This window comes from Miniopterus schreibersii (assembly GCF_964146895.1).
Source record: "Miniopterus schreibersii genome assembly, chromosome: 5".
NCBI classification, from domain to species: Eukaryota; Metazoa; Chordata; class Mammalia; order Chiroptera; family Miniopteridae; genus Miniopterus; species Miniopterus schreibersii.
In genome coordinates this window covers 37,402,350-37,417,267 of record NC_138106.1, presented here as the reverse complement: position 1 = coordinate 37,417,267, position 14,918 = coordinate 37,402,350, and the positions used below count along the sequence as shown (strand labels likewise).

Here is a 14,918-nt window from a genome sequence, read left to right as displayed (position 1 = left end):
ATCATACTTGATCGATGTGATTGAAACACTGATAATGCAGATTATTGACGTGGCAGTCACCAGACCACATGCAAATAAGGATTAAGCATTTTGAAGCTATGCCCTGAGGATAAGGTTGGGAAGAAAGGCAAAAATGAGAATTCACCAATGTCTTCCACTTCCAATTAACTTAAAGTTTACAGGAGAAAATACTCATAAAACTTGAAATTCAAATAAACAAAAGACACCCACATGCTTTTAAAGGAAAGTTAAGTCTTTCCTGCAAGATGAAGAAAAGAGAAAAGATCTGAGAGATACACTTGGGAAGTCTCCAGATCATGTTGCTCGAGTCAGAGGTCAGACAAGTCAACTTTGAGTCACTGGTTGACATCTCAGCACTGCCTAAGCAGGAATGGCTAGGAGCAGCGGAGGCTGGGAATCTGCAGAACTGGGCTCTGGCTGTTCCACCCCATTCTGTGTGACCTTAGGCCTCTATCCTGCAGAGGGGTTGAACAAGATGGTCCCTGAGGTCTCCTCCGGCTGTGACATTCTGAAAGTCTATGAATAGCAAGGACACAAGACAGGTGCTAGCTGATTACCACGTGGGAAGCTCACACCTGTCTGTCCCCAGTGCTTCCGCCCCTCACTTCCAGTAGCGCCAAACTCCAGGCCTAGTCAGGGTCCAGTTGCCAGCTCTGACGCTGTTCAAGGACAGTCGTCCTTCTGCATGGGGCTCCTTCCAACCTGAAGCTGGCCTTCCTTCTTCTCTCTGAGACTCACTCTCCCATAGGGTACTGGGATTTGCATGCCACTAATTCATTTCTGCCTCTTTGCTTTTAGATTAAAATTATTCACAAGAACCAAGCGCCCATGATGATGGGACCTCCCCAGAAGAGCAGCTTCTTTTCGCTGAGGAGAAAGAGCCGTTCAAAAGACTAAACAATGTGCCAATTGCCAGTTAAACCAAGAGAGAAAACAAGAAACTGTAACACACACACACACACACACATGCACACACGCACAAATACATACACCCTCTCCTCTCTAAGCAGTGGAAACAAAGCCACCCTTTAGGAGGGAACCTTCAACCTGCCATACATTCTCTTTATTTCCACAGTGGACACACCCTGACAGAGTCAGTGACAACCGAATGTTTCAAGTGGACTCAGGGCCCACCGGGCATGGCTGGCTCCTGCAGCAGCCTCCACGTTCCCAGAGGCCGTCAGTGAGACTTTCTGAGATTGAAGGGGATTGCCCCCTTTCTCCCCGCCGACCCTGCAAGTTTCCTCGTGGACGTTCACAAAGAGCAGGCTGCAGGTTTCCTGCCTATGGTGAGATCGGATGTGGCCAAGGGAAAGAGCTCCCGGTCCAGAGAGCTTACACAAAGGTCCCTCTGTAAAGAGACAAATGGCCTCCGACACTCAGAGCATAACCCTTGGCAGGGCTCAGCAAGCGCACGTTGGTTTCTTGGTCGTCCTTCGAGCGACAGCTTCTCCCTGAACCTGCTGAGGAGGCAGAAAGGCTGTGGAAAGCTGTTTCCATTCTTGTTTCTCTGCACTGTCAGTGGGCACTTGTTATTTCCCGAAGCCTTCTCCTGGTGACTGTGTTTGTTTAGAGACGGCTCCAGGAGCCCCCAGAGCTGCCTGCACAGCACACCTTAGATGTGGTATTTATTTTCTTAGTTCTGTGAACACCTGGGAGGAAAAGCAGAGAAACTGGGATTTATTTTTCAAATTGGTGTCATAATATTGTGTAAAAAGGGAAGAAAAAAACCACCCCCAGCTTCTTTCTTTTTCAAGCCAAAGTGTTTCCTGTTTGAGTTCCAAGCCCTGGTGGCAGTCTATTCCTGAAGCCAGAGAAGTCGGCCGGGAAGGGCCATTTGCTGAGGAGACCAGGAGACAAGCCATCAGGCAGTTCCCTCCAGCCTCTCTGCACCTACCACTCCCAGAGTATGACCAGAAGGCCTTTCTGATGGTCTTACGTGTGTGTACATATATGTAGCATATATATTTATAAATATAAATATTTATTTACTGATGGACTTTTCCTGATTTAAAAAAAAATGTACTATAGGAACAGAAAATGGGAAAGATTAAGAAGGTTTTTACTCTCCCATTCCACCATTTCCTTGTCAAGATACATTGCCCCATGGTGACTGTGGGATTTAGGGAAATTGAAGTACCTTTTTATCATTGAGAGACTGAAAATTCCTATTCTGGATCATCAAAACAACCATGAAATATATGCTGGGCAGGATTTATTCTCTCATTTGCCAGATAAAGAAACTGGGTCTCAGAAAACTTAAGAAACTTGTCCATGGTATCTTGGATAATGTGGTTTGGAAATAGGTGCCACTTAAGAAGATACTCAATAGAGAGAATAACCCACACATCTTGGAATAGGGTCATTTCTGGTCACTGAGAAATGATTCCATTTGGACCCGGGTTGCCAGGGAAGAATGAATGTGCAGTACATGTGTGGATGGGACAAGCTCACATAAGAAAATGAGGCCTCATGATGCTTCCCAGGGATTCTCTCTGGCCTGAACTGCTGAGAAGTTGGTCTGGGGTTGAAAGCACTGGACAGATCAACAAACTCTCCACATATCACCTCATCGTGGTAATCACAGTCTCTCAGTATGGAAACAACCCTGGCTGCAGGGATAACCTCAGTGGAGAGTCACAGGAGGACTGAGGTACCTTCTGCAAGGTACTGCCAGCCAGTACCCAGAGGAGTCTCAGTGGGGTTCAGTGGGCTTCATTCAGCTGGTGCTGGCATTACCCTCCTTTCCCGAGGGCAAGTGTCTGTGGAGCTTCTTTGGTAGAAGAAACATTTGCCTCACACCTTTGTTCCCTCAGGCCTCCTTCCCCCTGAGATTTCTAAAGAGGAAATCTGGGCCCACTGGACATTGGTCCACTGAGCTTCCTTTAATTCTTGGCACTGGGTCAGGAGCTTTGCACAAGGAAGGGAAAATTAAGATTGTGTGTACAAATTGATTCTAACTCTGAAGAAAGCAGTCACCTAGGACCATCCTGCTCAACCTAACAGTGCAGAGCACTGGGCAAGGGGAAAACCAGGCCACCTGAAGAATCTCCTGAGTGACGGGATCTATGGTGATGGGACCAACAAGCTCCAGAATGGCAGCAGGTACTATCTTGGAAGCCACTTGATTCTGAAACACACACAGGTTCAGGTCTGGGGTCACTGATTCTAAGACATTTACAGAAGTTTTTGCATGCGTTTCAGCCCTGATCCCCCAACACTGAGGCTGTTGAGACATGACACTATGAACACATGAAACTGATTCTCAAAGATTCACAAGTCAGAGACTTGCCCTGTGCCCACTCTAATGCATAGGACTTACAATGTTGCTTGAGAGACATGTCCCAAGTCTTCCTTGGGGCCAAAGAGAGTATAACAAACTTGGGTGGAGTTGCACTTCCAATTTGGTAACCTCAGTAAGCCTACTGTTATTGTTGACCTTGCCACTCATCCCTTAACAACTGTGATTGTGGTTTCTTACTATAGAGCACCTCATCAGAGTGGACCTCACAGCAACTTCTGAGGTTGGCAGAGAAAGTATTATTATCATCCCAATCTTAATAAAAAACCAAAGTTTATGGAGTTTAGTAACTTCTCAAAATCACACAGGCAGTCAGGGATAATCCAGTCCTTATTCCTCAACTTATTCTGATCCTGGCCATGCCACAGACATGTTCTCACCTGCCCCCACACTTCTACCCCACTACCCCAATAAAGAATGAAACAGGAAATCTTTGACACATTGTATTGTCCCTGGACTGAGAGGCTAGGAGTTGTACCTCGTTACTGCTTGGTCTTTGTGGGTTTCCTCCGGTGAGTTGAGAATTGAGGTAGACTTAGTAGGATGATTATATTTCAGGTCAGAGACCAGCTCCTCTCAAGAGAGTTCTTTCCACAGATGGAAAAGATATGTTAAAATTGCCAAATAAATTAGGAAATACTTGGCAGAGCCTGGAAGAGCCTCCAGACTGGCGTTACATAACATGCATATACATTATACATATGCACATTATATAAGGTAACATAGTACTTAATGTGCTGTATATATTATGTAAATTGTATATTTGTGAGTAATCATGATAAATATAGAGACCCACTAATCACTTTTTTACACATACTCAGTGACAGATTAGGAAGTTTCTTTGCCAGAGAGTCTTAAAACTTACTCTCTCCTGCTGCTTTGGTTCCAACTCCTGCCAAAAATAATTGCATCAACTTTTCCCATCTCCATCCCCCTTTCCTGCTGGCCCAAACTCTCAGTTACCTCCTGTCCCAGCTAGTACCTTCTATGGAACACTACCACGATTGGGATCCATAAAAATAGACTCATGAGGATGGGAAGCATCTAGACTCCCAGATTCTCTATGTCACAGGCTTACCCCTCCCTCAACACTCTCAGGCAGGTGGGTGCCTAATGCTAGTGTTAAAGAAAGAGAGAAGAGAAGAAAGGGAGAGAGGGAGGAAGAGTCTACCAACCCTCCAAGCAAGGAAACATCATAGTGTTTCTTGGCCACCGATTCCAGGATCCAGCAATAATCAATCAGGAAGTTATTTCAAATAGCATATCTAAAATCATAATTACCTAAAATCTGTTTTACAGAATACTAGTATCCATAAAATGCTTCATGAAAAAAAGAGTTCTGTGGTCAAGTACTAGATTAATTCTAAGAACTCACGGCGAAGAACCATACAGACCTTTCTCTGTCTGCCAACATCTATAGATGAAAAACACTGCCTTAAGCCCACTATTTCTTCTTTTTGTTATCGGGGAAGATGGGAACATGCAAGTAACCATTCTCTGCAATAATATTCCAAAAAGTACTTTTCTAAGATGAGGCGTCTCCATTCTTAAGACACTCTTTCTTATTTCTTCTATGTGATTGTTTAACTAATTTTATTGTTCCCAAGTTCCCATTGTTCTTCATGTCTTCAAGCAAGAACCAAAGGTCTGGACTCTGTCTTCTGAGTGGAGAAGGGATTGGGGAAAAATTAAGGAAAAAATATGATAGCTGCCAGGGGTCAGACTTCACCTGTGGAGCTCCAGAGAACAGAACTAGGTTTAAAGAGCACAGTTGTAAAGAAGTCTATTTTTATTCAATTTAGTGACTGCTCTTAGAGCTGACCTAATAAGGAAAGTGCTACCTTGTGGGGGAAGAAACAGCCACCAGCTCTTATAGGGAAAGCCTTGACCCAGTTGGGTATGAAACAAGCAGTGGTTGTTCTACCTTGTTCAAAAAGCTGTCGAAGTGTTTTTGTAGGCATTAATGTTAAATCAATAGGTCTATTACTTCCTTTTGAACAGCATACTTCAGTGTCTCTTGTTTTGTGAAAGAATGAAAAATGACTCCCAGAGATATTTCTGGATCAGAGGATACTGAACAGTTGGACCACACTTATACATGGGAGGACTAATCAGACTCATTGGTACCTGCAAGGGCAGCCAGTGGTAGTGATCTCTCTTGATAGCTGTGAGAATTAAAGGAATGAGTTACAGTATTAAGACCAAAAGAAATTTTGCATTTCTATTTGGGTCCATATTAGCAGTTTGGAATTCTTGTCCTAGTCACAAACACCAGACCTACATCTCTGACTTGCAATAACAATGAAAAAGAAACTATTCTACATCTCAAATATCAATCAAGTTTTTGGGGGGGGGAAGCAGAGGCCCTGACTGGCTTGGCTTAGTGGTTAGAGTGTTGGCCCCTGGACCAAAGGGTCATAGGTTTGATTCCCAGTTAAGGGCACAAACCTAGGTTTCAGGTTCAATCTCCAGCCCCATGCTGGAGGCAGCCAGTCCATGTGTCTCTCTCACACTGATGTTCCTCTCTCTCTCTCTCTCTCTCTCCCTTCCTCCCTCCCTCTCCCTCTCCCTCTTTCTTCTCTCCCACTCTCTCTGAAAATCAATGGAAAAAATATCCTCAGGTGAGAATTAAAAAAAAAAAAAAAAAAGGCAGATTGGTACAGAATTTCACATGGGGCCATTGCTTTTAGCTCACCTGATAATCCATCATACTGGAGTCCACCAAGTTGAACTTTCTACTACAGAGAGGAAACAGGAAAAGGAAACAGCAAAGGGAATTAGCATTTATTGCTTACTGCATAAAGGTTTTTCATGTGCTATCCCATTTTAATCCTTACAGTAGCCTATGATATGGGCATTTCACAGATAAAGAATTAGTATATAGAAAGGTGAAGTACCTTATCCAAGGTAAGACAGAAAGTAAGTAATAGAGCTGGGACTTGACATGGATCTATCTCACATCAAAATGTATGCTCTTCTACTACATTTTAGTGCCTTTAACATTCTTACATAGCTATTTCCCACCCTACTATCATCCCGGGTGAGATTACATGGCATTGACAAATTGATCTATCTAGTCAACCTCTGTATAGCCATCTAACCATGTTCCTGTTTAAGAACTTCCAGTGCTTGCCCACATTTAAATTCAACAACCTCCATGGACAGCTGGAACCCAATACCTCACTCTTGCAATCAAATTGGCAGTCATCCCTTAATCACTAATGTTTCGAATGCTAGCTGAATGGGACTCATTTCCCAAGGCCTACATAATAAATTTTCTATTTAACTCTGTGAGTAAGAAAGCCCCATGCACCCTTTTCAGACTGAAATGCCATGGTCAGCAGTGACTGGCCTGCTTAGAGAAGGAAGGCTAAGGTTGTGGAAGGGAGCCTCCGGCAAAGCTTTGCATGTGATCCTCATTAGTGATAGGCGTGGGCTGGACCATCTGTGTTCCACAGGAGAACAGAATGGCAGGCTGCCTTTCAGATGCCAAGAGATGCAATCTAATGGGAAGATCCAGAAAGCTCAAAAAACAGAGTGGAATTTTTCCTCATGGACATCTCTGTGAGAAACGAAAGACACAGAAAACCAAAGGTTTTTGGAAATTAGCTGTACCTTGCTGGGCATTCCACCCTTGCTACCACTTCATTCTTCATGTCCATGGTGCAGGATGGCAGGCAGAGCCCTGCAGCCTCACCCGCTAACTAAACTCCCTTAGATGGAGCCCGCAGTAAACCTATGTTATCCTGAAATCTGTGGATGCAATGGCAGGTACATTATAACAAGGCATCAGAGTTTGCAGTTAAGCCTCCCAGTCTCCCAAGGGTCAGAAAACACTGCAAATAGAAGAGACCATTTAATTGGATGCTCAATGCAGATTCTAGAGAAGTAATCAGAAAACATGGAAGACTGCTCTAACTGGGTCAAATCAGAAAAATGCAATTTGGAAGCAAAGAGGATAACATTTAACCCAGTATCCAACGTGTAGTAGGTAATTAGTAAATATTTGTTAAATGAATTAATAGCTACAGTGAGTATAGTATCTGCCCTTCTACCCTGGAATAGATAAGGGAAGGGGGGTGGGGGAGTGGGGGATGAAAGCTTTCTCACTAACAACTCAGGAACTTGAAACCACAGGATGTAGAGGGAGCTCATGGGGGCCTTTAACTACCCAGACATCTGTTGACTGATGGATACAGCTAAATATGGATCATCAAAGGGCTTTCTAGGTCACATGGAGGGCAGCTTCATGATTCAGAAAATATGAAATTCAACTTGGACAGAAAGACAGAAATATTTGCATTCTACTTCTTAGAGATCAGGTCAGAATTGACAAAGAATAAAAAGACAGCACAGAAGTAGAGTTACAACACAGTAAGAGACCCACATAATAAGATACAGATTCATGAGATGAAAGAGTTAGAGAACTGGACTTTTTTTTTTTAGCAGATTTATTTGAGCAAGGGAGATGAGCATGAACATTATGGTCCAAAAATGGAAGAAAGGACTGGGAAATCTTTTTTTAAAAAAGCTTAGAGTTTAATTAATGGTAAAATGGAAATGTCCAGGCATTGATGAAATTGTTCCTAAATTGTAACTATCATTTATTGTTCAGTCCAAAACCTATTACTTTTATGACCACTTTGAAACTTCACAAGAACTTGATGAAGTTGGTGCTATGTGGTTCCCCATTTGACAAATGAGGAAACTGAGAAACAGAGCAAGCCTCATGGCGGCAGATCCAGGATTCAGATCTGTCAGTATCTGCTTTCAAAGTTCATGTTCAGGCCTGCGGTGCCATCACTGGTTCTTCTGAGCTTCAAACATGGTGGCAGGGATTTGTTACCCCCAAACCAACCCCCTGTGCAAGACTTACTTCCTCCTCAAACTGAAAATCCAAGACTCTCTCTTTCACAGAGTGGCAAATGCCATTCATTTGGGCACAGAGGTGCACTGAGGAGAAGGAGCAGATCTGGGCAGTGCAGAAGGTCCATGCACACCTCACCCACCTCCTTTTTTCTTAGGTCCTCTCTCCAAGGCACCAGCTTGGCCATATCCTAAGACACTACTCAGAGACTAGATAGCCAACAATGAGCGCCTGGTGAAGAACTGTACCAAATCACAGCATTCACATAATATGAAAGGTCATATTAAAAGATACACAGAGATCAAATTAAAAATAAGGAGCAGTGAAAGGAGGTCAGGTAGTCAAACATCCCATTTAGTAACTGATAGCAAAAGGTGGAGTGGAGATTCAGTGTTCTTTTAAAAACCTGTTAGACAAATTACAATTTAGGGTAAAAAGACTGCTTCTAGAATAATGAAAAAATGTTTTAAATTTTTTTCTTTCAAAAAAAAACCCTTTTTAAAATGGGATTTTCCTAAGAATTACAAGGTAAGGGATAATAAAATGATGATTTCTTTTTACCTTAGACAGTACAAAAGGAAAGGAATTTATAAACCCCACAGTATAAGTGTCAACCCAGAAGGAGAGTCCAGGAAGTCAGCATTTTCTGTTGAGGGCCTAGACAACAGTATTGTCAAAGTAATTCATGAATTTATTTTTTGTCTTATTTATTTATTTATTTATTTATTTATTTATTTATTTATTTTAAGAAAATGAGTACCTATTGGTTACCAGAAAATTGCATGATCTTCAAGAAAAGAAAAAATTTCCTGGTGAATATTTCCTCTTTCCCTAACATCCTTGAAATAAAAAGATTGAGAACTAGATCTTCCCACTTAGAGAAAGAACCGTGAGTACATGGAGAGTGTTAATAATAGAGGATGTCACTGAATTGTTGTTTGAGGTTTGCTATCACCATACTCTGTTACCACCGAGCCTTAAGGTAATGATCATAAACCTAAAAGGATTAAGCAATTTACAACTCTATTCCCTCCCTATCAGCCTCCTGAAGCTCCCCACCCCGCACTCCCCAGTTAAATGTACTTCCGGGAATAAGAACATCTGGGAATAATCTATTTTTATTATGAAAATTTTTAAACATATGGAAAAGTAGAGCCATGTGTATAATGAGAGCCCATATACTCATCACTTAGAGTCAACAATTGTTATCGTTTTGGCGTATTTGTTTTATCTTTTCTTTCACCAAAATATTTCAATGTGAATTATAGATGTCATGACATCTCACACCAAAATATTACACATACATCATTATGGGGGATCCTTTCTGAAGTGGTAAAGTTTGTGTGTGTCCTTCACGTTGCTGGAGAAAGGTTTCAGGGTGTTGAGTATATGAGCTCAGTCATTTCTCAACTGACTGAATCCAGTTGTCACAAACAGCAGTTAATCAGGATATCACTCTATCATTTATAGGACAAAATTTGGGGTAGAACCCAAGGAAAGGTTTGGTTGTATTCAAAATGTTCCTGACTGGTCTGGAAAGAGGAAGGTAAACAGCACATTAACTAAATTCTCAGAAGACACTAAGTTGGGAAGTGTTATAAGCACTAATGATGCCAGAGAGGCAATGCAAAGCACTTGGAGGAGTTAGAAATTTACCTGAACAATGTGTGTTCTTATTTTTTGAAATAAAAATTGTTTAAAGCATTAGTAGTTACAGAAAGACTGGGCACAGTATTATTTTTGGACAGGTCAAACAGTGAGACATCATATCTGCAAGTTCATTTAATCATATTTAAAAAAACAGTATCACCATTGCCCCCATATGTGAAGAATATAAAGCTAGACTGGAGGAGGGGTAAGCTGCTGAGATGTGCAAACGGATCCTCCCCCTCCACTAGGGCACAACTGAACTGGAAGTATGTCAACCCCCGAGAGAACGTCTGGGAAGCCTGTTTGAGAAGTGTTGGCTCACTTATGCAGGGTGAGATTTTATTTCCAATAGGCAAAGTGCAGGGGAAGCGGGTATCGTTACACTTGCTCTGTGCTTAGCTGCTGGGGCCAGGGCAGGCTAACTTCAGATGTTCTGGACAAGATAGCGGGCAAGGTGTTGGTTAGTTTGCTTGCAAAAGTTTGCTGGCTCAGTGATTCTGCCAAACGAAAAGGAAGCAAGTAAAATGAGAGCAGGTTCCAGAATATTCAGCCTGTCTCGGTCAATAAGTGAAAAGAGTTTCCTATTCAAGGACAGCCTAGCTGGTGGCAACAACTGGAAAGCAAGACCTGATACTCAACCACGGCCTGATTCCCAGCTGTGGCTGGCAGACCTAACCGAGCACCCATCTGGCTTCCCACACATAAGGAGGAAAAGCTTTAACCATCCCCCCCGTGCATATCTGCATACCTTTGACTCATCAAACACCCCACCCCACCCTCTGTTCCCCCACATCATGGCGTTCGTAAGACCAAGGCATCACCTTCTCCTTTCCTGACCTTGCTGCCATGAGGAATGAATGTCTCTGTTGACTAACATGGAAATGAAAATCGTTTTCACCATCCCGAGAGAAGGAACTTGTTTTCTTCCCAGGGCGCCCCCTCTTTGAAAGAACACAGTCTCTTCTGAGCTCCCTCCTCCAGCCTAACCCCTGGCCCTCAAGCCCAAGATCCGCTGATGGGCGTGAAAACACATGAGCTCACTGGAGCTTATGTAAGAGCTATTGGCAGGCCTTCCCAGGAGATGGATGTCTGCTGGTTTCTGCACACTCGTGTTGCCTTGTCTAGGCAACATGATTTTTCTTTTCTCTACCTCCTCGGAACAGAGAGGCTTACTTGTACTGTGGTGTCTTAGTCATTTGTGGCATGGAGTCGAGGAAACACAACGTTCCCTCCTATATCCCAGTGATTAAAACTGGCACAGATTCTTGATGGAAGAAGATAAGTATTCAAAAGACCAAGTTTACGTGCATGTGTTAAGGCCCCTTCATGGTGGCACTGCCCCTTTTCTCAGCTCTTTGGATCACCACAGAGGAGCAATGAGAGGAATAAAATGGGATACGAGGACAGAAGCCTCCTTGATGTCTCAGAGGACTCCAATTCAAATGTTCTAAGATATTTGTGAACAGAGTCTAGGGCAGAGAGAGATTAAATAGATAGGAATTCCCATTTTCCCACAAAGGAAAAATAAAGGACATTTATGAAAATCTGTCAGATGTTCTGAAAGACAGGTCATCTGCAGAAAATTGATCCTGCCTCCAGGTGACTTGATGAGAACTCCTGTCCTTTCCCAGACTCCGTTTTCTTGAGGGCAGGAAGAAACTTTTAGGAACTGTACTCAGGAAACTCAAAGAGAAGTGACGAGACAGAGGAATCAAGGGAAGGCCACGAGCCCAACCTCCAAACTCAGTGAATGTTTTACGTGGCTCCCAAGAGGAAAAGGGACGGTTTTAGGTCAGGAGTTGGTTTTTCTCTGGCCACTGAGGAAGTGGGAGGACCCGTGAGGTCCTTTGCACTGATGCTCTACTCCGCTGCCTCAGTTACTCCAGGCTTGAGCGCTAGAGGCAGTGCCAGAGAAGACTGGGGTCTCCTTCCTGAGCTTCACAGACCGTGACCCAAGGGCACTTCCAGCCCACACAGCAGGAGCCAGGGAAGCACACTCCTCCACCTCTGCTCAGCTTTGCACTGCTGCTCACCTGGGGCCAACTCCACTTCCTGCCCTGACGCTAATCAGCAACAGGGACCTAGGCAAGTCCTATTATATTTCAGTTTTCCTACATGCAAAATGGGGCTGGAGAGGAGGATTAATATAATTAATCGTGTATTCATTATTAAATATTTTGTTATTTAACATTGTCTCTTTGCCAGGCACTGTCCCCTAAATTGACACAGTTTCATGCAGTCCTCTTACTGCTTCTCGTCTTTTCCCATCACATTCTGCTCTTCACTCCCCTGCCCAGTGCGTGCTTCTTTCTCTTTTTCTTCTTTTATTCTCATGATGTTTCTCTTCTTTTCCCCCATGACTCTATTTTTAGAGTGTTCATACATGAAATCAGAGGATCAGAGGGACCTTAAGGAGATACCTGCCCACTTTGTTATCTCCAGGCAACTCTGTGCTTAAAAAGCCCAAGAAAGATCAGAGGCTATAGTCCACAGCCCAATTTCAAGGTGCATCCAAATGTCTCCCAACTTCTCCCTTCAACAAATTGTCCTTAACATCTAACTCAAACCCCTCGCTTCAATACTATTCTTTTTCTCTTTACCTTTTGAGTCACATCTCATGAATAAAGCACCTTTGTGAGTATAGAACTGATGGGAAGTTTAACCCAAAGTGACATCGTTGAACATCTGGATCATAAGGATATTAGTTTCTGTGTAACAACAAAATCAGGAACCAAGAAGGGACTAGAGGCCTTGGAAGTTAAGAGGGTTTAGCTTCTATAAAATCAACAAAAACAGAACAAGTAAGCAAAACCCCACAAGCGTAACCCAACTGAGGTCACAATTTCTGGTAGACTATTTCAATTAACATGAAAAATCCATTGAGCAAGGAGTTCTGGGATCACAAGCCCCTCTTGTTGGAAAGGCCCTTCTTTAGATGCCATAGAGTCCAACCTTGGACGCAGAGTTGGGAGCCAGCATAGCATAATGTCTGTGCTCTGACAGTTATAGTTGAATAATGAATCGTGGTCATTCAGCATTGGTTCCTATGTCACCACATACAGAATTCTTCTCCAAAGCCATTCTCTCAGACACCTGGTAGGGGGCAAGCCAGGCCCACACTTGGACAGTGCTGATGCTCCAGGTGCTGCCCTTTTGGATCTATGAGAACCTGCCAAGGTAGCTTACAGTCTTGATAGAGGCAGTGTGTCTAGCGACTAGGTCACCTGACAAGGAGGTGATTTCAAAACATGAAACCTTTTATTTATTTTTTTCTCTAGATAGCAAGAGGCAGGAGGCTGAACTGAAAAGAAGAGGATCCTACAGCAAGTTGCTGACCCAGCTTACAGCTCAGCTGCCCTCTTTCACAGAATGGGAAGAACCTTCCGTGCCTCTCGGCACTGTCATCCTCAGTGCTCGGTAGATATCTCAGAGAAGTTGTTATTGTTAGCCAGTAATCATAATTCCAAGAAGCCACCAGCTAAGGGGTGCTGATGGATGCTTTTCTCTTTCTTCAGAAAACAAGTAAGATCCCTCTGTCTTGGAAAAGTCTGACAAGTGTTCCCTAGAGGCTGCTGAGGAAGGGAGCCATTCCACATCCCGTGATGGTGTGAAGGGTGAAGAAACCTGCCTGGAAAACAAGAGCAACACGGGGAGTGGGCTACAGTCCTGTCTCAGCCACGTGGCCTCAGACATGTCCTTAAGCCTTCTGGGACCTCTCTTTATCTACCAAACAAGGAGGCTCTAAAGACCTTCCCACTTCAATGACCTTGCTTTCACCTGGGGTAAATGCTGCATCAGAGACAGGACAGGGTCCTTGTTCTCATGGGTCTTTCCCCAGCCCTGCTGACCCAGGAGGCTTACTGCCAGCTCTCAGCCAAGATCTACCTTCTGCCTTGAGGATTGATCATGCTCAGAAATCAGCTGATTTGGCAAGCCAACATGAAAAAAATCACTACAAGAAAAACTCTTTGATAAGCCCTCCACCTATATACACACTCATGCACACACACACACACACACACACACACACACACTCAGTCCCTGAAGTGTAAGCATTTTCCCTTCTGTGTATCAAACCTATTTTACCCTTTCTAACTGCCAGTGTGTTAGGAGAGAATTCAATCCCACTAATAGAAAAGCACTGCTTCCTTTTAGGGAGCTTAGCTAAACCTCAGTGTTTGGGGGTGACCCTGGGCACAAACTGAAGCTACAGGTGCCCACACACCTCAACTGCAGCTCATAAATGTAGGCTTTACCAGCCGAGACTGAGGCAGTAACTAGTGAGCGCAGTGCCGGGGTCCAGACCCTTCCCTCCTTGCTTGTCCACCTCCACTGCCTCCCCCACCCACAGATATGTTGTTCTGTAATGGTGGTTGCCTGCTCCAGCCTGCCCATCTGCCTGCATAGAGTGCCGTGGACTTGTTCTGTAATGTACTGTGTATATGTATGTCCTGACTGTGGTTTATTGCAAATAAAAATGACAGCAGATGGCTGACCTCTGACCTCCTGGTGGTTTCATGCCATTGCTCAAGAAATCCAGCCACAGAGCACTGGAGACATGCTTGCTCTAGACTATTCTGTAGCCTTTCCACAGTTGCCCACTGCCAGGGAGGGCCACTGATATGCCAGACTGGGAAGAATACAAACTCTCTGTTGCCGCTTTCCTGGTGTTGAAGGAAGGGGAGAGGATCTGAAAACTCTCCTATGAAGTGGTTAGCATTTTATAGGTGAGAAAGCAAAGGCTCAGACATGGTAATTAACTTGCTCAACATGTAACACAATAAATAACTCAGTTCTGTCTTTTTCATACCCCAACATTCATGCTCTCTCCTCTCAACTAGTGTTTCTCTAAGTGTGGCCCATGGACTGCTTACATCAGAAGCACCTGAGGTCCAGATGCCTGGGCCCCACTCAAGGCTCCTGAATCATGATGTCTGAGAGTGGGACCCCGATATCTGATATTTTATGATCTGGGCTGCAGATAGATCCTTGTGCTCATGAAAGTTTGAGAGCCACTGCACCACACCGCATTGGAGGACAGGAATTCTGGAGGACAGAGTCAAGCTAGGGCTTTAGAAT

General features: G+C 43.8%; 1 protein-coding gene and 1 long non-coding RNA gene across 3 annotated transcripts in view; both read left to right on the top strand.

Moving 5' to 3' along the window:
- The window catches only part of DGKG (diacylglycerol kinase gamma), a 171,154-nt gene extending 169,421 nt beyond the window's left edge, over positions 1-1,733 (top strand). For both annotated transcript variants that reach the window (XM_081138473.1, XM_081138472.1), the window contains one exon: positions 820-1,733. In XM_081138473.1, coding sequence (XP_080994599.1) covers positions 820-918 — 99 coding nt within the window. In that variant the 3' untranslated portion in view covers positions 919-1,733. The remainder of the gene's footprint in view (positions 1-819) is intronic.
- Positions 1,734-1,774: 41 nt separating this feature from the next.
- Positions 1,775-14,340, top strand: LOC308557729. The gene is made up of 3 exons (XR_013998888.1): positions 1,775-3,126; positions 13,118-13,256; positions 13,355-14,340. It is a non-coding gene; the product is annotated as an uncharacterized lncRNA (long non-coding RNA).
- Positions 14,341-14,918: the final 578 nt, after the last annotated feature.